Source organism: Artemia franciscana, chromosome 5 (assembly GCF_032884065.1).
Source record: "Artemia franciscana chromosome 5, ASM3288406v1, whole genome shotgun sequence".
NCBI classification, from domain to species: Eukaryota; Metazoa; Arthropoda; class Branchiopoda; order Anostraca; family Artemiidae; genus Artemia; species Artemia franciscana.
Genome location: NC_088867.1, coordinates 30857665 through 30881028, shown reverse-complemented (window position 1 = coordinate 30881028; position 23364 = coordinate 30857665). Strand labels below are relative to the sequence as shown.

General features: G+C 36.4%; 1 protein-coding gene across 1 annotated transcript in view; it reads left to right on the top strand.

Moving 5' to 3' along the window:
• The first annotated feature begins 656 nt into the window (after positions 1-656).
• The window catches only part of LOC136027251 (protein phosphatase 1 regulatory subunit 14A-like), a 67584-nt gene continuing 44876 nt past the window's right edge, over positions 657-23364 (top strand). Inside the window, exons 1-2 of the mRNA XM_065704323.1 lie at positions 657-706; positions 12416-12715. Of these exons, the coding sequence (XP_065560395.1) occupies positions 12452-12715 (264 nt within the window). The 5' untranslated portion in view covers positions 657-706; positions 12416-12451. The remainder of the gene's footprint in view (positions 707-12415; positions 12716-23364) is intronic.

Below are 23364 nucleotides of genomic sequence, written 5' to 3'. Positions count from 1 at the left end.
TTGGATTGGACAAGTGCCTAAAAAGAAGACTAGAGCATTACTCCTGCCAAAGAAAGCGAGAATGGACTCTATTGCTTTGTATGCATGTTGGTTTTTTCTGGACCAAAAAAAAAAGACATACGTGGGTAAAAGGAAGACCATCTCACAAAAAATCATATGATTAGCCCATAGACACGAAACCATGACTCTACTGCTTTGTATGCACGTTTCTTCTTTTTGGACCAAGCAGCAGAAAGATCTACGTCGGTAAAAAGAGGACCCTCTTACTAAAAACCATATGATGTGTCCATCGACAAGAAACCGTGAACAATAGTTTTCAAAAGTGAATCTATATTTTGAAGCCGAACCACTGGGAGACTAAAGTCTTTCTATATTATTTAACTCTGTCCTGTCTTCACAATGATAGTAGCAAATGACCTGGGTAATGCAGTTTATAGCAAAACCTATTTTTTTGGAACCAGCATAACGAAATCTATTGGGCAAACTATTTGTATAAGTAATTTTTTCGGTAGAATAATATGAGAAAGTTTTTTTACCGCTTTCAAGAAAAAAGAATGCAAATTATATATCTGCTGATTTTGTTTCGCTTGACTAGTGACTTTTTCTCCGGATTTTAGCGCTTAAGTTTTTTGACCTAGTGGCAACCGTGTCATCTATTCTACAAACATTTGTAAAAACAAACAAAAAATTAAATTTCTATTTCCTTGTAAGGAGTTTCTTTTTGTTCATATTTTGCCATTGATGCAGTTTCTTCAATTAAATAGTTGTTGTAAATTGAAATCTCGACCGTTTGTGTTACTAAGTTGATTAATTGTGACTTGGTCAGTGGTTCACCTAAAATAGTTTGAAGATTTTTTGGAAAAGGATTGCCTAGGCCATACATTAAATCAGTCTAGCCTATTTTGGCTTGTTTGAAGTAAGTTTTTCAATTCTTAGCTATGACTATTCCAGGCAACAGCTGCTAAAGGGAGGGTAGTGTTATTAGGATCTAGCCTACTGTCACCCATTCAGAATGCTGATTTTGGAACAGTTTTAGCTCACACTCACTTTTAGCCTGAATGAAATATATTAAAAAATAAATGGTAAAATTCTAGTTAATTGACTTCTTGCTATCTCAGAAAGAGTTTAGGTTAGGATAATGAAACTTTCAGGGATGGGTCTACAGGCTAAGGTATATCCTGGGAAGGTATTTTAAAGTACCCAACTCCACTCCTTGTCTCTCTAGAGGGCTCTGAAATTTGCCTACGTGACAGGTCTATACCTACTGAAATTTAAGGTAAATGTTGTTAAAAACAACATTTTACCTTAGTTTTCAGTTACTAGCCTTGCTGCTTTTCCTCTGCCTTTAGTTCTGAAAATGCAAGTTCTGTTATTTGAGTAGAATTTTGAGCCATATCAATGTTTTTTTTTCAAAATTTAGGAAATGTAGCCTATTTGCATATCTTAAAAACCTTATAAAATGGAATTCAGCAAAGTTATGAAGCTGAAAACAAATTTGGGTCAATGTTCCTACTACCTGAACAATTGTTTTGGGTCATTACCTTAATTACCTTAATTTGCACTTCGGAGCAAATTAAGATCTGTGGATCTGTTGAATGCTCCTGAGTTGAATTGGTGATGTCTCATAGCAGGTATGAGCAGGACGGAATGTCCCACTCATACTTCCAGTCTTTCATGGCCCACTCTTTGTCCAGTGCCTTCTTGAATGCTTCGGGGGTGGGGGCTGAGACTGTTGCTTCGCACAGTTCATTCCAGGGGTTGACGACTCTGTTGGTGAAGAAACTTTTTCTGGCCCTGGTTCTGACTGACTGCTTGAACAGCTTCTTTGAGTGTCCTCTGGTGCACTGTGGGGGGCCTGGGTGGATGGGCAGGATCTTGGCATATGATGAGTTCAGCAATTTGCGGGTCATCATCATGTCACTACGGTTGCGCCTGTACATGAGGGTAGGGAGGTTGAGAGCCCGTAAACGATCTTGATAAGGTTTGTCTCCAAGGTTTGTGATGGCCTTGGTTGCTCTCCTCTGGACTCCCTCAATTAGCCTGACATCTCCTTTGTATGTTGGGAAGGCAGCGCACATGCCAAAATCCAAAACGGGTCTGACTAGTGCCTTGTAAAGTTTCAGGAAAACTAGTGGGGATCTGCTGGTAACTGTTCTTTTGATCAGACCTAAGTTTGTGTTGGCCTGGGACATGCTCTTGATGGTGTTGGCATGGAACTTGAGAAGGCTGTCAACGATGACCCCAAGGTCGCGTTCCTCTGTGCTGGTCTTGATGGGTGAATTGGAGTTGGAGGCATGTTCATGCATATGGTATTGGGCGCATGGGTTTGAGGATCCAAAGTGTAGCATGCTGCACTTGCTTATATTGAACGATAAGAGCCATTTGTCTGCCCACAGCTGGATTTTCTGGACATCTGTTTGCAGGGATTTTACATTCACTGCTCCAAATAGCTTTGAGTCGTCAGCATAGAGAGACAAGTTGTTTTCCACCTCGCTGAATATATCGTTGATGTAGATGTTGAACAGTGTAGGACCAAGAACAGTTCCCTGCAGTACTCCACTGATGACATCACAGGGCTTGGAAAAGACCTTTTCACCTCCAGCACCAAATAGCCTGACTCTCTGGGTTTGTCCTGACAGGAAGTCCATAAGCCAATCAACCAGGTTGGGGGGTAACTGGGCAGCAGTAAGCTTTTCTCTTAGCCTTTTGTGTGGGACTTTATCAAAGGCCTTAGCAAAGTCTAGTAAAACTAGGTCCACTGGCAATCCTTTGTCAAGCAAATCTGTAATGATGTCATATGTTTCCAGTAAGTTTGTTTCAACTGACTTTCCTGGTTGAAACCCATGCTGATTAGGGGATAGGATATTGTTGACTTTCAGATGTTCCAGTATTGCATCATTGACCACTCTTTCAAGGATTTTTGCGACTACTGATGTGAGACTTATAGGTCTGTAGTTTTCTGCTTTAAGTCTGCTGCCTTTTTTGAATATTGGGGTCACAAAAGCAGTTTTCCAATCAGATGGGACAGATTTGGCATTAATAGACTTTTGGAATAGGTCAGACAGTGGTCCTGCGATGATGGTTGCCAGTTCCTTCAGCAGTCTTGGGTGTAAGTGATCTGGTCCAGCCGATTTATTTGTGTCAAGATTTCGAAGCCGTTTGAGGATGTTGGAGGGGTTGATGCTGACTTGCTCATGAAATGGTAAAATTGGTGCAAACAGTATTACTGGCTTTCATATAAAATGAATATACCACTTGATGCCTTTTTAAATGCTGTTTACAAATATAATAATTGCTTCTACTGCAAATTCAGATTTAAGCACTTTTTGACCTCTTAAAAATGACCTTTTTGACCTAAATATGGGGTCATTACAAATATGTAATAGTTAGAAACAAATTTGGGCTATATATTTGCACATCAGGGGGGTGGGGGTAAAGCATAGCATATATTAAATATGTAAACTACCCATTGCTGTATTTTTTTTTCTTATGTGTTTGTGCACATCAAATTTTGATGAGAAGAGAAATCATCAATGCAACAGCACAAACACATAAAAAAAAACAAAATACAGCAATGGTTAGTTTACATATTTAATATATGCCAGTAATACTGTAATACTGTTTACACCAATTTTACCCATGAAACTATTGTTAATAGATGCATTTTGACCTTTTGAACATCTTTTCTCTCTTGCAAAATTACCACAAACTCACCATTATGGAGTTATTATATATTTGCACATTAGGGGGTGTGTGTGTAAAGCATAGCATATAATAAATACAGCAATGGTTAGTTTACATATTTGATATATGCTATGCTTTACCCCCACCTCCCTGATGTGCAAATATATAGCCCAATTGCTGTATTTTTTTTCTTATGACTTTGTGCACATCAAATTTTGATGAGAAGAGAAATCATCAGTGCAACAGCACAAACACATAAAAAAACAAAATACAGCAATGGTTAGTTTACATATTTAATATATGCTATGCTTTACCCCCACACCCCCCTGATGTGCAAATATATAGCCCAAATTTGTTTCTAACTATTACATATTTGTAATGACCCCATATTTAGGTCATTTTTAAGAGGTCAAAAAGGTAATTTTACGAGGTCAAAAAGTGCTTAAATATGAATTTGCAGTAGAAGCAATTATTATATTTGTAAACAGCATTTAAAAAGGCATCAAGTGGTATATTCACTTTATATGAAAGCCAGTAATACTGTTTGCACCAATTTTACCCATGAAACTATTGTTAATAGATGCATTTTGACTTTTTGAACATCTTTTCTCTCTTGCAAAATTACCACAAACTCACCATTATGGAGTTATTATATATTTGCACATTAGGGGGTGTGTGTGTAAAGCATAGCATATATTAAATACAGCAATGGTTAGTTTACATATTTAATATATGCAATGCTTTACCCCCACCTCCCTGATGTGCAAATATATAGCCCAAATTTATTTCTAAACCATTGCAAATTTGTGATTTCAAATATTCAATCAACAAAAACAGAAATGATTGCAATTCTATATGTGTAAATACAGGATATTTGGGCCAGAATAACTCCATAATGGTGAGTTTGCAGTAGTTTTGCAAGAGAGAAAAGATGTTCAAAAAGTCAAAATGCATCTATTAACAATAGCTTCATGACCCAAAACAATTGTTCAGGTAATAGGAACATTGACCCAATTTTGTTGTACTACAATTAAGCAGAAGATCTATTTTGCAAGGTTTCACTTTTATAGCACAAATATTTTTAAAGCTCATCAAAGGTAAAGGCCCTCTAGAGGGAGAAGGAGTGGAGGTAGTTGCTTCAAAATACCTTCCCAGGGCATACTTTAGTCTGTAGATTCATCCCTGAAAGTTTCATTTTCCTAACCTAAACCCTTTCTGAGATAGCAAGAAGTCAGTTAACTAGAATTTTACCAAATAAACATTAGGGTAAGCATATAGGCCTATGAGATTCCATTACTGACATAAAGACAAGGTAAACTAACTAGGCTACTCAATGCCTTTTTTATGCTCTTTCTAACTACAGTAATCATTTCACCTCCATCCTTGTTTCATGGTTTGTATATATTGTTAATTAACATATTTCTCTTGTTTTTACTTCCCCCTTCAATGATGGACCCATATATAGCCCTAATAATAGCCAATTGCCTATATATTTAACTTATTTGAGTCATTATAGGCTACAAGATTCCATCTCTGACATAGGAACAAGGTGAACAAATTATTGAATTCTTTTCTTTATGCTCTTTTTAAATGTAATAATAAATTCACATGCAAATAAACCCCCCCTCCCTTGGTGATGCCATAGCCTAGGGTAAAAGACCTCTTTTTTTTGGATTGAACACTTTTCTTTGGCATTCCAGAAAAATAGAGATGGGTTTTTAGACTGCCCCTATTTCACTAAAACATGACACAATGCAAGTGTAGACCCAATCACCATTTATTAGAGCCAGCCCAATAGGAGTAACTTTTGAAAATGTGGTCTGTATTTTGACAAGCAATTGAAGAGAAAAAATTATATTTAATACTTGTGGTTTATAGAATAAATATCAAGCAATAAAAGCTACATTTTTAGAATCAGAAGACAATCAGCTTTCTGTTAATATGTGAATTAAACTGAAGCATGGAAAGTATATATAGATCAAAGTGAGATGATTAGTATTTCCAAAAAGAAGTCCTTCTAGATAAGGCAATAAACTAATAATTTTAAGTTTGTATATTAAATAATTTTAATAGTAACCATATTGATGCTTATATTAGATTTTTAGCTATTCATTGACATATACATTTCTTCTCAATTCCCATTTGGTAACAACATATGGGGGTTTAACTTTTACATAATTTTGCTCAGTTGGATACTGGTTTTTACCCTATATAGGCCTAGGAATATCTAAAACACCAATATAGGGTAAATTATTTGCAGTTCATATAATTGACTTACAAAGTGAATACATAATGTATTAATATTAGAATTTATGAGCATTTGGAGCGTCATAAACTTCTACATACAAATTAGTTTGGTTTCAGGAAGGGCAGAACAACAGAAATGGCGATTTCATTTATTACTATTATAATTAATGATGCTCATGATAAAAAGCTTAGGGTAGCTGGTGTTTTTTTGGACTTAATTAAGGCGTTTGACATTGTTGACCATCGAATATTATTAAAGAAATGTGAATTTTATGGATCAAGGGGTGCTACATTGGGCTTGCTTTGCAGTTATCTTCAAAATAGACAACAGTATGTCAATTTACAAGGATTTTTGTCTAGTAAAAATGTTGTTAATTGGGGTTTCCCCAAGGATCCGTACTGGGTCCGACTCTGTTTTTAATTTTTATTAATGATCTACTGCATGTTGTGAAAGCTCTGCCCAGAATTGACGACTTTGTTGACAATGGTCCGAGTAAGACCCAGCTTACTATGTCCTTATTTGCTGATGATACAACCTTGGTGTGTGTTGCTCCTACAGAAGAACTGCTCATGTCAACGATAAATGCTGCAATGAGCAGGATATGTACATGGCTTAAAATAAACCACCTTGACCTGAATATAGATAAGTCAAATTTTGTTATTTTCTCTCGATCTCCGAATTTTTACCCTTGGTTTACGGAAATAATTTCGAAGCGGGGAATTATTAAACGAACAAGATTCACCAAATACCTCGGAATCAATGTTGATGAAACCCTATCATTTAAAGATCATGTGAAGTCAGTTTCGAAAATACTGTCACGTAACTTAGGTATCATGCGCAAATTAAAACATATTTTCCCCCCCAAATGTTCTATGATTGTTATATTTTTCCCTGATTCACCCTTACATTTTGTATTGCTCGTCGATTTGGCTTGGTACTTTCCCTTCGATAGTTCGTCCAATCCGTGTGATCCAGAATAATGCTATCCGAGTTTTTTGTGGTGTTGGGAATCAGGAGTCTTTGAGGTCTATGTATAGAGATTGAAATATAATGCCTGCAGCTGGATTACGTGATTTTTATATATAGGTATTACAGAGGTAGCATTCCTGATTGTTTTACAGGAATATTTTGTGAGAGGTCTGATGTTCACCACCACATTACTCGGATATGAGGTAATACTGAGGTTCCTTGATTAGTTTCAAGTAGGTCTTCTTTTTCACTTATTTACAGAGCTTCAAAACTTTGGAATAAACTGAGTATAGATATCAAGGAAATAGGTAGCCTTGACCAGTTTAAGTCTGATTTACGTGTGGAGTTGCTCGGTAGGTATGCTTTTGAAACAGATTAATTAAAATAAATTTTACATAGCTTATTCATTTGTAATATTTATGTATTTTTTTTTGTTTTTTGTTGTTGTCTTGGGGTCACGCAAGGGAGTATATTGTTTATGTTTTTTTTTTTTTTTTTTTTTTGATTTCGGTATATGGTCTCATTCTCCATATTTTCTTATTCTCCATATTGTCTCTTTATTTTCTTTGAATTTAGCACAGCCTCGCAAGCTTCGCTTATGTTGTGCTATTGATTAAGAAATGTTAATTTCTAATAAAATTGTTCTACTACTACTACTACTACTGCTACATAGAGTGGGTGTTCCAGTTTTTTTCCAGGAGAAAGCAAAGGGTGAAAATATCTGGAAAAAATGGACAGGTATTCTTTTCAGAAGAGGTGGAAGTATTAAGTGGAGTGCCCCTGGGAACCATCTTGGGACCAACTTTATTCAACATTTATATTAATGATGCACCAACCACAGTCAAAAATAAAATAAGTCTTTATGCTGATGACTCCAAACTCATTGGAACTGTCAATACACCCGATAAGAGAGCCTCTATGCAGAATGACCTGTGGGTACTTTCCCATTGGGGAACTTTGTGGAGGCTTGAATTCAATGTAAATAAATGTCATACAATCCACTTTGGAAAGAAAAATGAGAAATGCCCTTATCATATGTTAGGGATGGATGGATCAAGACAGACTATTATCTCGTCTGAAGCAGAGAGAGACTTGGGGGTCATAGTGGACAAAGAATTAAAATTCACTATACACACACAGACAGCTGTAGCCAAAGCACTCCAAGCCCTGGGCATTATAAAAAGAACAATCACTAGCAGGTCACCTATGGTGATGACTAAATTTTATAAGGCATTGGTCAGGCCTAATTTGGAGTTTGGCATGTGTTTTGCTAGCCTCCTCAACAAAGGTGACCAGCAGAAGTTAGAAACAGTTCAGAGACGGGCTACAAAAGTAATTGAGGGATGCAAATACTTCAACTACTCATCCCGTCTGAAGAGGCTGAAACTCCCCACTCTTCTCTACAGACGTAAAAGGGGTGATATTATCATGACGCATAAGCTCCTGAATTATAACTCTCCATTAAATAAGCTATTTCAACTTGACCAGTCTGCCAGAACTAGGGGACATAGTCGGAAACTGTATCAGAAGAGAGCTGCCACTAGACTACGCAATAACTTCTTCACTTACAGAATAATGAGTTTGTGAATTCTCTCACCGAAAAAGCGGTCATTACCCCCAGCACTGCTGCCTTTAAAAGAGCCGTTGATGGAGAATGGTCATCAAAGCTGTGGCGAACTGAGTTGGATGCCGTTGAGACGTCCAACCATCGTCATTACTAACCAGCGATTCTACAGGATTTAATCCTTATTTCTCTAGACAATGCGATTTAAGGTAATTTAAGGTAATAAATAATTTCGGCACTGAGATAATTTTGTCAAAAATAGCACTGAGAAAACATATTGTTTTGTTGAGAACAACTGATAACTCATGCTTTAATTGGAAATTTGTATTTTTTAAGAGCTCAGAAAGTGCTTAAATTTGAATTTGCAGTAGAAGCAACTATTATATTTGTAAAGAACATAAAAAAAGGATCAATCAATTGATTTAATAATACTAAAAAAAAACAATTACAAAATGTAAAGTAATTATGAAACCCAAGAAGCTTAGCTTGTAATTGGCAAACAAAACAAAAATAAAAAACTCATTTATACATACAATAAAAAAGAAAGAAAAAAAAAGCACAACTCCATGCTTGTCCAAGTCTCACCCGTGTTGGAAATGATCACGATTTTACATACATCCATCAATCTGGCTCTGTGTCGCAGTTGGACTATTTCTATTGTTCTTCTATGATTAACCCCTCCTCTGCTACTTTGGTTCTTCTTGATTACTCCATATCCAACCACATGCCTATTTGTAATTCTTTTCAAATAAAGCCCTTGCCACAAACTTCACCCACAAATTCTCCACCTAAATGGTTGTAAAGCCTCAACTGGGAAGCTGTTAACATTGATTTGTACCAGAGTTCATGTGACTCCATCCTGTCAAAGATCCAAATTTCTTATGCACTTCTGGGTTGTCTGAACATGACAGTAGACTTAAAAAAAAACTATCCTACTAAACATCTACTGTTCTGAGATAACGCATGCTGTCCATACAGCTGAGAAAGCTGCAGTTCCTGTCTGCGAAATTTGCCATGGTACAGAAGTGCATAACTGGTGGAATAATCCTAATCTCCTAGCCGCATGTGATTCAGCAAAATTCTGGCTACAATTATGGGCAGATTGTGGGAAGCCGTGCTCCAGAGTAGTCAATGCTGTTTATATTTACACATAACATAAATTTTCCAAAGCCATTGCACAGCATAAGGCTAACAAAATTGCTTGTACCAGCAAGATTGTTGATAATTTGCTTCCTGCTTTATGGCATACTCAAGCTAAGAACAAATCTTCCAATGGCCTACCCTGCATGCCAGAAAAAGACTGGTGTGACTTCTTCAGAGACCAACTTTCAGCCCCTAATTCCTACCTAGACAACACCATTTGCTAGGCCCTCATTAAGGAGCTTCAGTTTGCAGTTAAGGATATTGGCTTCCTCGTCACTCCACCTTTGATGCGTTCCAAAATTGTTAATCTAAAAAAAGAAATCGAAGGGCATCAATGGCATATCTGGCACCCATTTAAGCTTTGCCAGCAATCTTCTCCTAGAGCACCTTTCTCTGCTATTTCAAATGATTTTTGTTACTGGCATTGTTCCAGACAGCTTTGGTGTTGGATTGGTCCATCCTGTTCTCAAAAAGGTAAACTAGCTGACCAGTGTGCTTCTTATTGTCTGATCACTATTTCAACTACTTTTTGTAAGCTAGTTGAATCCCTTATTTTTGATGAAATTGCACTTTAATGCACTACTCCAGATGACCAGTTTGGGTCCAAAAACACTCAGGACACATTCACAGCGTTCTAGCAAATTTTCTTGCTGATGCAGATAAAATAAGGTGGTCTTCTTGTCTTTGGAGTGCTTGATGTTAGTAGAGCCTTTGATTCTAGCATCCATGGACATATCCTGCTCAAAGCCCTTCAGCAAGGTGTTTCCTCTTGCATCATTTCCCCTGTATACAGTATGTACAATAAGCTCTCAGCTTTCATCCTGATCCCCTCTCCACCAGGCACTTTTCCTTCTAAAGAAATGCTAAGTGTCAAGAAAGGCATACGTCAAGGCAGCAAAACTTCACCATCACTGTTTAATAACGCTATCATCAAGCGCACAACAAGTAATAAAGCCGTCGTGCTTTTTCCATGGGATCAATCTATTGCTGCTGAACTTTGCTGATGACATTCTTCATGTTATTCATTCAATATCTTTATTTCAACAAAATTACGACTCGCTTGCAGCAGCATACAAGCAGATTGGACTTTCCTTCAACAAATCTCAAGCAAAACTTCTTTTCTTCAATGGTTCAAAAAAGAGGCTTTCAATTAACCTCTCCTTTGATTAACCTCTCCTTTGATTAACAGTCTGATTAAGCCCTGTGAGTCCCTTACCTATCTTGGCCTCCCTATTTCTTGTACATTGAAGGACACACACTCAGCACTGAAAAACCACTTCTGTTCCTGTCTACAAGTGTCCTTTCCTTGCCCAGCTGTACAGAGCTTTTACTACCCCCCATCTGCTTGCTCTGGCTCCCTTCTGGAAAATATTCTCAGCTTCCAAATAGAAAGCCATTTGTTGCACATTCTACATATATGCCAAGTTTCTCCTGTGTCTCCCTCTGTGGCAAAGCAATGGCGACATCTCCATGAAATACAAGGTTACCAACCCTTCTATGGCCATAGAGAGAAGAATCTCCAAATTCATTTCCAATGTTTTAAGAGCCAACCACCCCTGGACTAGTGTTATTTTATATTGTTTGTAGTTGAAGTGTATTTAAATTTTTTCTTTTTTATACTCCCTCTTTTCAATTTTTGACGGATAATAAATTAATAATAATACAATAAAAATACAAGCACATACAAAAAAAACTGAAACAATGCAAGGATATTTATCATATAGGGGATAGAAAATCAAACATATAACTAAAAAAGAATTGAAATGAAGAAAAGATAAAAGATTAGGATGAAATCCAAAAGGTTTTAGAATCAGTCAAGATACACACGAAGAAATTTCACCATAGTAGCTTGTGGTATAATATCATTCCCATAAGTCAGGGTGATTGGCTCTTGTGTGTCTCTCATATGATAAGGGGTCCTGAAATTGATAATGGCACTCTTCTGGCTGTTCAGAGCCATACCATTTGACTAGCACCAACCCTTAACTTTACCAAGAAGACCTTGAGATATGGAAGTGGCAGATGGCAGGTTCATGGCAGCAATGAAAAAGTTACTGTCATCAGCAAAAAGAACAGGGTCAACATGGGAATGAAGACAATTAACAAGATCATTAATGTAAATTAGAAACAAAAGTGGTCCTAGCACTGAGCCCTGTGGGACATCTTTCAATGTAGGCAAAATAGAGGAAGATAAAACAGACAAAAGACAAATTCTTGACTTGAAAAGTCAAGAAATAGACCCAAAACACACTAGCCCTTGTCCAGATTAACACACACAAACTCTGTTGCATCTTAAAGTGCATGCAAGATGCTGGCAAAGCTATATATATATATATATATATATATATATATATATATATATATATATATATATATATATATATATATATATATATATATACTGAAATTCTCCTCATTCTTTTTTTTTGTTTTTTTGATTTTTCCGTTGATTTTTGAATTTAAAAAAAGGGAATAGTTGTGGGAAAAGTCAAAGTCATGGCCAATTGAACTGGGTACGTATGGTTACTTTCGGTCTACATTGCTACGTCAGTGGGAATTGATCGTAATTCATCAGGGATCATAATGCCAAAGGCTTTAAATAGATTAGAGACCAAAATCTTTAGACCCTTCCTTTTGGTCCGTTCCTCTCCCTTTATCAAAGTTTGAATTCCACTGGCTCCCCAAAATACTTCTTGAATGTTTCAACTTGATCCTACAGCCGTTTTCAGAAAATTCCGGACATAACATTCCAATCATCAGGCAAAATGCAGTGTCTTGGTTTCAACTATATTAAATTTCATTTATAGGTCCACAAAGCTTACGTTTGCACCACAGCGTTCAGAATGGATTGTCAAGTGACAACTCCTAGGATTGAATCAATTGCTACTCGAGGCATTCTTGCTAGCAATGATGGAAGTCCTGGACATGACAGAAGTCCTGCAAAAGCTAATCATGTTAATTTCGATGAAAAAGTGGATGAGTCCAAAGAAAAAAGAGAAAGATTTTTAACAGCCAAATATGGATCTCACCAAATGAGTCTTATTCGTAAAAGACTTAGTGTAGAAATGTGGATGTACGACAGACTGCAAGATCTATATGGATGTACAGTAAGTCTCTTTCACTCGTTTTTACGCTTTTTCTACTTTATTTTGCATTGCATAATTTACTGATAACAGGTTTTTAGTTTATTTCTTCCATTATAGGACTAGGCGTTAGTATTAATTGACTGTCCGCTTTTTAAATCGACAGCTGTAAAGAGCATATCGCCTATTTGTGTATGATAAAGGAAAACAACAGAAAATGTCTGCTTGATTTGCTTCGTTCAATTTTTTCTTCATTTTTGTGTAATTTGCACGCTTAAGAGATTTTTACTATCAAAAGTCCCCCCCCCCTTTAGAGACTGAAGTGCATAGTAGGAGAGTTGTCAAGGTCACTTCGGATTGTTTTATGTATGCAAAAGATGGTTGTATATCTCTAGGATATTTTGACAAATCGGGCAGACAGGAATAAAGAGAAAACAGGACGTTCTACGTTTGGCTAGGTAATAAAGAATGACCTAAAATCTTTAAAGGTTTCTTGTTAGGTGTCCTAAAGGAAGAAGGGCCGGCAAATTCTTCCTATGGTACCCTTGAGAGTAATAGGAACAATTAGGGCTTTACTACTTCTAATTTCAGTCGCTGACCATCCTGCCCAATGTCTATTATTTGTAAGCCATGGCCTCGTGGTGTTATTTTGTTGTTGTGTTGTACGTAACACTATAACAGTGTGTTCTCTCTTGTTATAGTTCCTCTTGGCCCTGTCAACACGCCCTGAAATTTTCAAACAGATCGGTTGACAAAATTCGAACTTTTAATGCTACGAATTGACGTAACCAAGTTTTTTTTCCTTATTGAGATCGCTTAGGTCCAGTCAACTTACCCTGACAGTTTCATTTGAGTGCGAAAGAAGCTATGTTCTGCATATTTGGGGTGTCTCAGATCGATAAAACCAATTTTTTTTCAAAATATTTTCTTATCTGGGGTTCGTTTCACTCATGCTCAATAAGTTGTAAGTTAATTAGAGACAAATCCAATTTTGGCTATTTTGAGCGTCACGAACCAATATAACAAATAGTTTTCAGTAGAGTCAGTTTAGGGCCAACAAGTTTTGCCGATTTCTAGGCCCAATCACACCCCTCCCAACAAAATTATATTACGCTTGGACAGGTAAAACTGGGAAAAATTGTTCTTTTGGGCCGCAATTTTGATGGTTCCATGTTCCCCCAAATCAAAATTTTTCTTTAATAAGTGTCTACTTGGCAAGGGACCTGTGGCTTTAAGTTTACTGCCGTTAAAAAAAGAGTTGGTGTTCTTAAAGTCCCATTTTTATGCGATGGAATATATTTTTTTCCATTTTTGTTGTTGTTGTTGCGAATTATAGTCCCCTTGAAGACTAAGATATAAGTTTCAAGCCAATCGAATATATTTTTTGTCCCAGTGGCCCGTTCCTCAACCTAATTGCTGCTGGAACGGAGGACTACAGTAAAAGACATGCAAAAACACATGAGTTAGTTAATTTCTAGTTAATAATTAAGTTTTTCTCGATTTTCCTTGGAGTTTATGTCTCTGGATTTAATTAGATGTTAAATTGCGTTGGTGGAATTATACGCTTCTCCTCTGCCTAGCGTGTGATTTTGGGGATTGTTAAGGTGGGCGACTGGATTATGGATTTCGTTTATGTTTTTTTTCCTTCCTGCCCATTTAGCCTTACAAGTAGATTATGTTGTAGTTGATTTTTGTTGTAAATTTATTGATAAATAAAAGAACTCAGACCTATGTCTACTGGTCACCAGCTGCGAATATGATTCTTTTCATAACTCCCAATCCGTTAGGGTAATTACGACTGAGGTAATGGCGATGTTAAACAATGCTGTCAGCTTACCTTAGCTTCCAACAACAGAAAGAATGATGAATATATGCCAGATAAATACGATAGAAACCAAGGATAAGCCCTTGTGACAATATGGGATAGTTTCCAAAGAAGAATCTTGTGTGTTAATGAGATGAATATTTTTCATACATCGAGAAAAAGAGCAGCAGGTATCAGACTAGAGTCAAGATGTGAATTCAAATGATTCGAAAGAGCTGCACATGCTACATACATGCTCGATTGAGTGCTTTGCCCCAAGACCTAAACTAAATATCATGAAAAGATTGTTTGGAGTAAAGAAAAGAAAGAAGTCGAGAAAGCATAGTAAAAAAAAAAAACGAAACACTGGTAAGAGAGATATGGGATGATAACTTGCAGGATCATTCCGTGAACCACCTTTAAAAAGGATATTAACACGATCAACTGCACATGTTTGCACAGGCTTGGTGCACATTGCCACTTTAGGGACAGTCTGCTACGCTTGCTCGGTTACGCCACGTCCCACCTAGTGTACATGGTTTCTGAGAGTCGGCAACCCCTCGTAGCTCGCTAGATTTTTTTCTTACAGCGCTTCAGGAAAAAACCTTCATAATAAAAATGTTTTCATTCATTTAAAAGGTTCCAAAATTTTTTATAAATGTTTTATCCATTTTCCTGCCATCTTCCCTTCTTTTTACATCGCGATTATGACTATAACTAATAATTGTGTTAAGCGGTCATTTATTTGTATTTTAATTCAATTGAAAAAAGAACTAAAATGTTAGTCTCTTGCTTATTTTGAGCAAAAAATGGGTTGAATTCGTAATGATCCATTCTGGATTTAAGGTAATAAAAAATAAAAATAAAATGTAATTAATGATAATTGTCTTCCAGAACTTTCCCTATGGTACACCTCTTTCGCATTTATATCATTTAGGTATTAGTCAAATAATCTGATTGAATTATCAATCGGCGATTTTGACAATGTTATTACAATAACATTTTAATTAGTTCGCACCGTTTCGGCCCGTAATTGATATGTGAATTATCAGCAATAAATCTCAACATGTTGTTTTCGATGTACATAAGGATTAAACGGCAATTGATTTTTCACATAACAATAACCATTAAAGCAAGGATGAAATTATGTGCGAACAGACACAACATTAAATAGTGTTTTGTAATCTACGACTGCCCATATGGCTAGGCTATTAGTGAACGGAACCTTTCATTTTTAAAATGATAAATTTTTGCACTATTCTGATCGTTATTGCAGCAGTAGCTGTAACCTAGGAAAGAGCGAACTAAAGCCTATAGTCACTCAGAATTTGAGTGATTTTGAACTTGATTTGCTTTTCTGATATTTTCTGGATCAAAAATGAAAAATCCGCTTCACTTTTTTACATTTTCTTTTAGTATTTCGGAAAAAAATAAATTAATTTACTCGAACTTGGCAATTCGTTGTTTCTTTTGGTTCCCATAGTCTCCGAAGAAAGGGTTGTATGTTACTCAATTTGCACATTTTTCAAACATAGTGTTTGTTAGTGGTAAATATACAGACATTTTTTAAGGGTGAAATTTTGGCGGGGGTGGATTTTCCACGGGAAGGGTTTCCCATCGGAAGGAAAGTTTCTGACGGAAATTTCCAGGAGAAATTTTACATATGGGTAGTTCCTGGCATTATTTGAAAAATCGTCACAAAAATAAAAACGAGCTAAGAGCTCATATGGCACTTGTGCCAATGGAGCCATGAGCTCCAGTTGGAAGAGCCATGAGCTCCAGTTGGAAGAGCCAAGAGCTCATATGGTATGAGCTCTAGCAAAATTCTAAGAATCAATAGATTGATTTAAAAGGAAAATCAGAGGCTTAATGGCGGTCGGGATTTAAAATAAGAGCTCTGAGTCACGAGGTTCTTCTAAATATCAAAATTCATTAAAGATCCGATCACCCACTCGTAAGTTATAAATACCTCATTTTTTCTAGTTTTTTCTCTTCCGTCAGCACCCAGATGGTTGAATCGGGAAAAACGACTTTATCAAGTCAATTTGTGCAGCTCCTGACACGCCTACCAATTTTCATCGTCCTAGCACGTCCAGAAGAACCAAACACGTCAAAGCACTGAATCCCACCCCCTAACTTCCCCAAAGAGAGCGGATCCTGTATGGTTACGTCAATAACGTATCTACGACGTTTTCCATGATTTCCGGTTTCCACCTCCAACTCCCCTCAATGTCAACAGATCTGGTCGGGATTTGAAATAAGAGCTCTGAGACATGAGCTCCTTCTAAATATCAAATTTTATCAACATCTTGTCACCCGTTTTTAAGTTAAAAATACCTCAATTTTTCTAATTTTTCCAAATTAACACCCGCCAGCTCCCCCAAAGAGAACGGATCCGTTCCAATTATGTCAATCACGTATCTATAATTTGTGCTTATTCTTCCCATCAAGTTTCATCCTGATCTCTCCACTCTAAGCGTTTCCCAAGATTTCCGGTTTCCAAGATTTGTGTTTCCCCCCTCCTATCCTCTATGTCCCCGGATCCAATTTGAATTGAAAATGGAGCGTCTGAGACATAAGATTCTTTCTATATATCAAGTTTCATTGAGATCCGATCACCCATTCGTAAGATACCTCGATTTCACGTTTTCTAAGAATTCCAGCTTCCCCCTCCAACTCCCTTCAATGTCACCGGGTCTGGTCGGGATTTAAAATGAGAGTTTTAAAGCACAGGCTCCTTCTAGATATCAAATTTCATTAAGATCTGGTCACCCGTTCGTAAGTTACAAATTCCTCATTTTTTTCTAATTTTTCCGAATTACTCCCCCCCCCAACTCCACCAAAGAGAGTGGATCCGGTCCGGTTATGTCAGTCACGTATCTTGGACTTGTGTTTATTCTTCCCACCAAGTTTCATCCTGATCTCTCCGCTTTAAGCCTTTTCCAAGACTTTCGCTCCCCCCCCCCCCGAATGCCACTGGACCCGGTCGGGATTTAAAATAAGAGATCTGAGTTAAGTTAAAAATAGACTCCTTCGTAAGTTAAAAATACCTCATTTTTTCTAATTTTCAGAATTAACCCTCCCCCAAACTCCCCAAATAGATCGGGTCCGTTCCGGTTATGTCAATCACGTACCTAGGACTTCCGCTTGTTTTTCCCACCAAGTTTCATCCCGATCGCTTAACTCTAAGCGTTTTCCAAGATTTTAGGCTCCCTCCAACTTCCCCCAATGTCTCCGGATTCGATCGGATTTGAAATAAGAGCTCTGAGACACGATATCCTTCTAAATATCAATTTTCATTAAGATCTGATCTCCCGTTCGTAAGTTAAAAATACCTAATCTTTTCAGATTTTTCCTATTTAACCGTTCCCCCACTCCCCCCCCAGATGGTCGATTCGAGGAAACAACTATTTCTAATTTAATCAGGTCTGGTTCCTGATATGCCCGCCAAATTTCATCGTCCTGGCTTACCTGGAAGTGCCTAAACTAGCAAAACCGGGACAGACAGACAGACCGACCGACAAAATTTGCGATCGCTATATGTCACTTGGTAGATACCAAGTGCCATAAAGAGATTCAACTGGAAGTAAGGAGTAACGTTAAAACGTAAACCGGACAGAAATTATTCGTATATAAGGTGGGCTGCCCCCAGAAAAAGTAAAATTAAAAAGATCATGGCAGTTTTGCTCCTACATAGAATTTAAATTAAAAATGGACAAAGATGAGTTAAAAAAACGATATTTTTCTGAGAGAAGTAAAGAGCGAAGCTGAAGCTTAAAACGAACGAAAGTTATTGTTTCACAGTCTATCTGATATATGTCGATAAAACTATTGCAAATAAATAATTTGGTTATATTTCCCTATATTTTTATGATCATAGAAAACTTGCACTTTACTGAAAACGCAAAATTCAAACATAATGAGAAAAGAGAATTTTGATTTAGCAGTCAAAAGTGAGTACGTAGCCTGACAGTAGCAAACTAATTTATAACGCTTTTCATACCCTTACACCAGCTGTGATATCAGCAACTTTCAGTATACTATTAAAATTATCTTAAAAATTTAAGCACAAAAATATATATTATTCTAATAACCGCAAAGTCATTGAACAGCACATAAAATAATAAATTGATTTATGATGTAACATCTTGGTCACACCAGCTATAACACAAATAGCGAGTAATATACAATTTTAAATTGTAAACAACACGTTTTAGTATTACTCGAAATAAAGAACAAATAAACCGTAATTGTACTTGTATGATAAACACACTACCGGTCAAGTTGTTCGTTCATTGAAGCATTATACAACCATTTTTTTGTTGGTTTCTTTCAGCTTAGCGTGAGACAGGACAAAGAAAAGTGACAGAATACATGGAAAATAAATAGTTTGGGCTATATATTTTTCCTTTAGGGGGGGAGTGGGGGTGTATTTGGACAGTGTGAAGTTAGAAAATAATTCTTACTACATAATATACAGAATAAATTGTGCCTAACACACTAGGCATGCAGACCCGCTGTATTTTACCCCCCCCCATAATGTACAAATATATAGCCCAAATTTTTTTCTAAAGTATTATATTTTTATCTTATATTGGTATATTTCATTAGGATTGAGCGTCAGAGAAACAAATGCAGTATAAAAGACTATTTCTCAAAAAGGACTAATTAATATTTCTCCGACTCGCAAATTAATTTTAAAATGTACGAAAAAGCCACTTATTTGATACCGCTAGACAAAGCCCACGAGAGGTAAACCCCATCAAAATTCTGTAGCATTGGGAAAAATAATTTGACTTTGCTATGTTTAAAAGATAATCACTTCAGGATTTTGTATATTTTTAATATTATAGTCTATCTTTGAATAAAAAAAGATAATCACTCCATGTTCACCATCCAAGGTCACATTCAGGGAGAGATTACTCGGTTTGAACTCCCTTCGAAATTTTAGTCTGACTCATAAAAACATAGTAAAAATGCACAGAAAAATTTTTTGATGCGTTTTTTAATTTTATTTTTGTAAGATAAGGAATAAGTCAAGGTGAAGAAGTGATGTTGGGTAAGGAGAAGATCGATTAAGTGGATAGCTTCACTTATCTAGGTAGTAGTATTATGAAAGATGTTGGGTCCAGTGAAGATGTTAAAAATAGATTAATCAAGGCCCAGGGTGCTTTTTCACAGTTGAAAAAAATAGAATTTGTTTATGGACTGTTTTGAGTACCAGACTGACTGACCGTATCTCAAACAGCAGGCTGTACGAAAAATGTGGGTCAATCCCGCTTTCTAGGGCGATAATAAGAGAAAGGCTGAGATTTCTAGGATACGTTCTACGGATGAAGAATGACATATTGCCCAAGATCGTCCTTGTTGGGCAACCGTCAAAGGCCACAAGGAAAGCAAGACGTCCCCGACTGGGGTGGGAGATTCTTTTATGTGTTTGTGCTGTTGCATTGGTGATTTTTCTTTTCATAATATTAGAAGAACATTGGGTAGTGGGTATATCATACGACTACCACCATAATATGAACTCGGGAAATCAGGTTATATCTATCTATACAACGAAGAGTTTCAAACTATGATACACATTCTACAACTAGTCTATAGTCCTAATAACTATCAAGATTGCTTCACTTCGGACTTGTTTACAAACTAATCATGAGGTGTCCTTTTCAGAAGCGTTAAATAAAAAAAACTAGTTTTTTTAAACTGAAAGTAAGGAGCAACATTAAAACTTAAAACGAACAGAAATTACTCCGTATATGAAATGGGTTGTCCCCTCCGCAATCCCTCGCTCTTTATTCCAAAGACTTAGTTATTATGGTTTTCGACTATGCGGAATAAAATGGCTATCTCAAAATTTTGATTCGTTGATTTCGGGAAAAAAATGAGCGTGGGAGGGGGCCTAGGTGCCCTCCAATTTTTTCGGTCACTTAAAAAGGGCACTAGAACTTTTCATTTCCGTTAGAACGAGCCCTCTTGTGAGATTCTAGGACCACTTGGTCGATACGATGACCCCTGGGAAAAAAAAACAAAAAAAAAAACAACAAATAAACACGCACCCGTGATCTGTCTTCTGGCAAAAAATACGAAATTTCACATTTTTGTTGATAGGAGCCTGAAATTTTTCTACAGGGTTCTCTGATACGCTGAATGCGCTGGTGTGATTTTCGTTAAGATTCTTTGACTTTTAGGGGGTGTTTCCCCCTATTTTCCAAAATAAGGCAAATTTTCTCAGGCTCGTAACTTTTGATAACAAAGATTAAATTTAATGAAACTTGTATATTTAGAATCAGCATGAAAATTCGATTCTTTTGATGTATCTTTTAGCATCAAAATTCCCTTTTTTAGAGTTTCGTTTACTATTGAGCCGGGTCGCTCCTTACTACAGTTCGTTACCACGAACTGTTTGAAAACGAGATCCAATCATTGGGCTGAGCTCATTGTGCAGAAGTGATACCAAATTAAACGAAAAAAAACAACAATGATTTTTAAAATGGTAAAAATGGTTCTTGTCGGTTATTCGAAACACACCCAATTAGTGAATTTAGGTTAATCCTAATGAAATATAACAAAATATTATAAAAAAAATGCTTTAGAAACAAAATTGTGGAAACCTAAGCTTCCCATTATTCTGTTAATAAAGTATTGTATTTTTATCATATTTTGGTTTGTTCATTTGCACTAGTTTTATCGATATACGTTAGATAGACTGTGAAGCAATTAGTTTTGTTCGTGAACTTCGATCTTTACTTTTCTCATTAAAACTTTTTTTTTAAGTTAATTTCAATAAGACATAACATTTCCACCTTTCTATGATTAATTTGAAAACCTTTTTCCACAAGACACGTTTTTCAAAGAAAAGTAAATAGCGCCATTAAGCCAAGAATGAGCAAAAATAAAGTCAAATAATCTTGCAAGCATAAAACTACCACACATCACTATCGATAAATAAATGAAACTCAAAACAAACAGAAATTACAAGAAATAGCTGAGTCACACTCAAAACGAGCTAAAATTAACCATGAGCAGAGTTGATAACCCCTATGCTTACTCAAGACCAGAACGCAATTTGCGCTTTACTCAAAATTAAATAAAAATCAAGTTTTTTTTAACTGAAAGTAAGGAGCGACATTAAAACTTAAAACGACCAGAAATTACTTCGTATATGAAAGAGGCTTTTCCTTCTCAACGCCCCGCTCTTTACGCTAAAGTTTTTTACTGTTTTAAAAAGAAGAATTGAGAGAAAGAGTCAAACTTTAGCGTAAAGAGCGAGGCGTTGAGAAGGAAAAGCCTCTTTCATATACGAAGTAATTTCTGGTCGTTTTAAGTTTTAATGTCGCTCCTTACTTTCAGTTAAAAAAACTAGTTTTTTTATTTAATTTCTGAACGTTTTTGAATCAATGCATGTTTTGATTTTGGCTCTCCGCAGAGGAATAATTAAAACGATATTTGCTTTTTTTTGGCTAAATGGCTTTCTTCATAATTTTGATCGAATGATTTTGAGAAAAAAAGAGCGGGGGAGGAAGCCTAGTTGCCCTCCGATTTTTTGGTTAATTAAAAAGGCAACTAGAACTTATAATTTTTTACGAATATTTTTATTAGTAAAAGATTTACGTAACTTATAAATTAGCTTACGTAAAGAACTTTTGTATTATCATATTTTTATTACATATATGAGGGGGTTCGCCCCCTTGTCAGATCCTCGCTCTTTACACTAAAGCTTAAATTTTGTCCCAATTCATTAAGAATGACCCCAGAATCACAAAAGCCGTAGAATAAATAGTTGAAATTACTAAAAATACTTTTGCGTAAAGAGCGAGATATTAGGAGGAGGTGAGCCCCTCAAATGGGTAATAATTTCTGTTTATTTTAAGTTTTAATGCTGCTCCTTACTTCCAGCTGAAAGAACTTTTTCATATTTATTTTTTCATTGTTTTTTTAAATAATGCTAGTAAATACTGCGCTCCCTTCATGGAGATTTTCTTCACCCATGACAAACTATCGATGGAAAGTTCCCCCAGCATATCCCCCTCTTCTCAACCCCTCCCCCAACCAAAAAAATCCTCCTGAAAACGCCTGTACACTTCCCAATAACCATTACTATATGTAAGCACTGGTCAAAGTTTGTAACTTGTTGCCCCTCCCACGGGGACTGTGGGGGAGTAAGTCGTCCCAAAGACATAGTTATAAGGTTTTTCGACTACGCTGAATAAAATGGCTCTCTCAGAATTTTGATCCGTTGACTTTGGTAAAATAATTAGCATGGGAGGGGACCTAGGTGCCCTCCAATTTTTTTGTCACTTAAAAAGGGCACTAGAACTTTTCATTTCCGTTAGAATGAGCCCTCTTGCAACATTCTAGGACAACTGGGTCGATACGATCACCCCTGGGAAAAAAACAAAACAAAAAAACAAATAAACACCCATCCGTGATCTGCCTTCTGGCAAAAAATACAAAATTCCACATTTTTGTAGATAGGAGCTTGAAATTTCTACAGTAGGGTTCTCTGATACGCTGAATCTGATGGTGTGATTTTCGTTAAGATTCTCTGACTTCTAGGGGCGTTTCCCCCTATTTTCTTAAATAACGCAAATTTTTTCAGGCTCGTAACTTTTGATGGGTAAGACTAAACTTGATGAAACTTATATATTTAAAATCAGCATTAAAATGCGATTCTTTTGATGTAGGTATTGGTATCAAAATTCCATTTTTTAGAGTTTTGGTTACTATTGAGCCGGGTCGCTCCTTACTACAGTTCGTTACCACGAACTGTTTGAAAATAAACCAACAAATTTCCTTGGATTGTCATTTAAATTGACATGTACTGACATTTCTTCGTTAAGATTTTGATAATTTTTCATTTATGAAA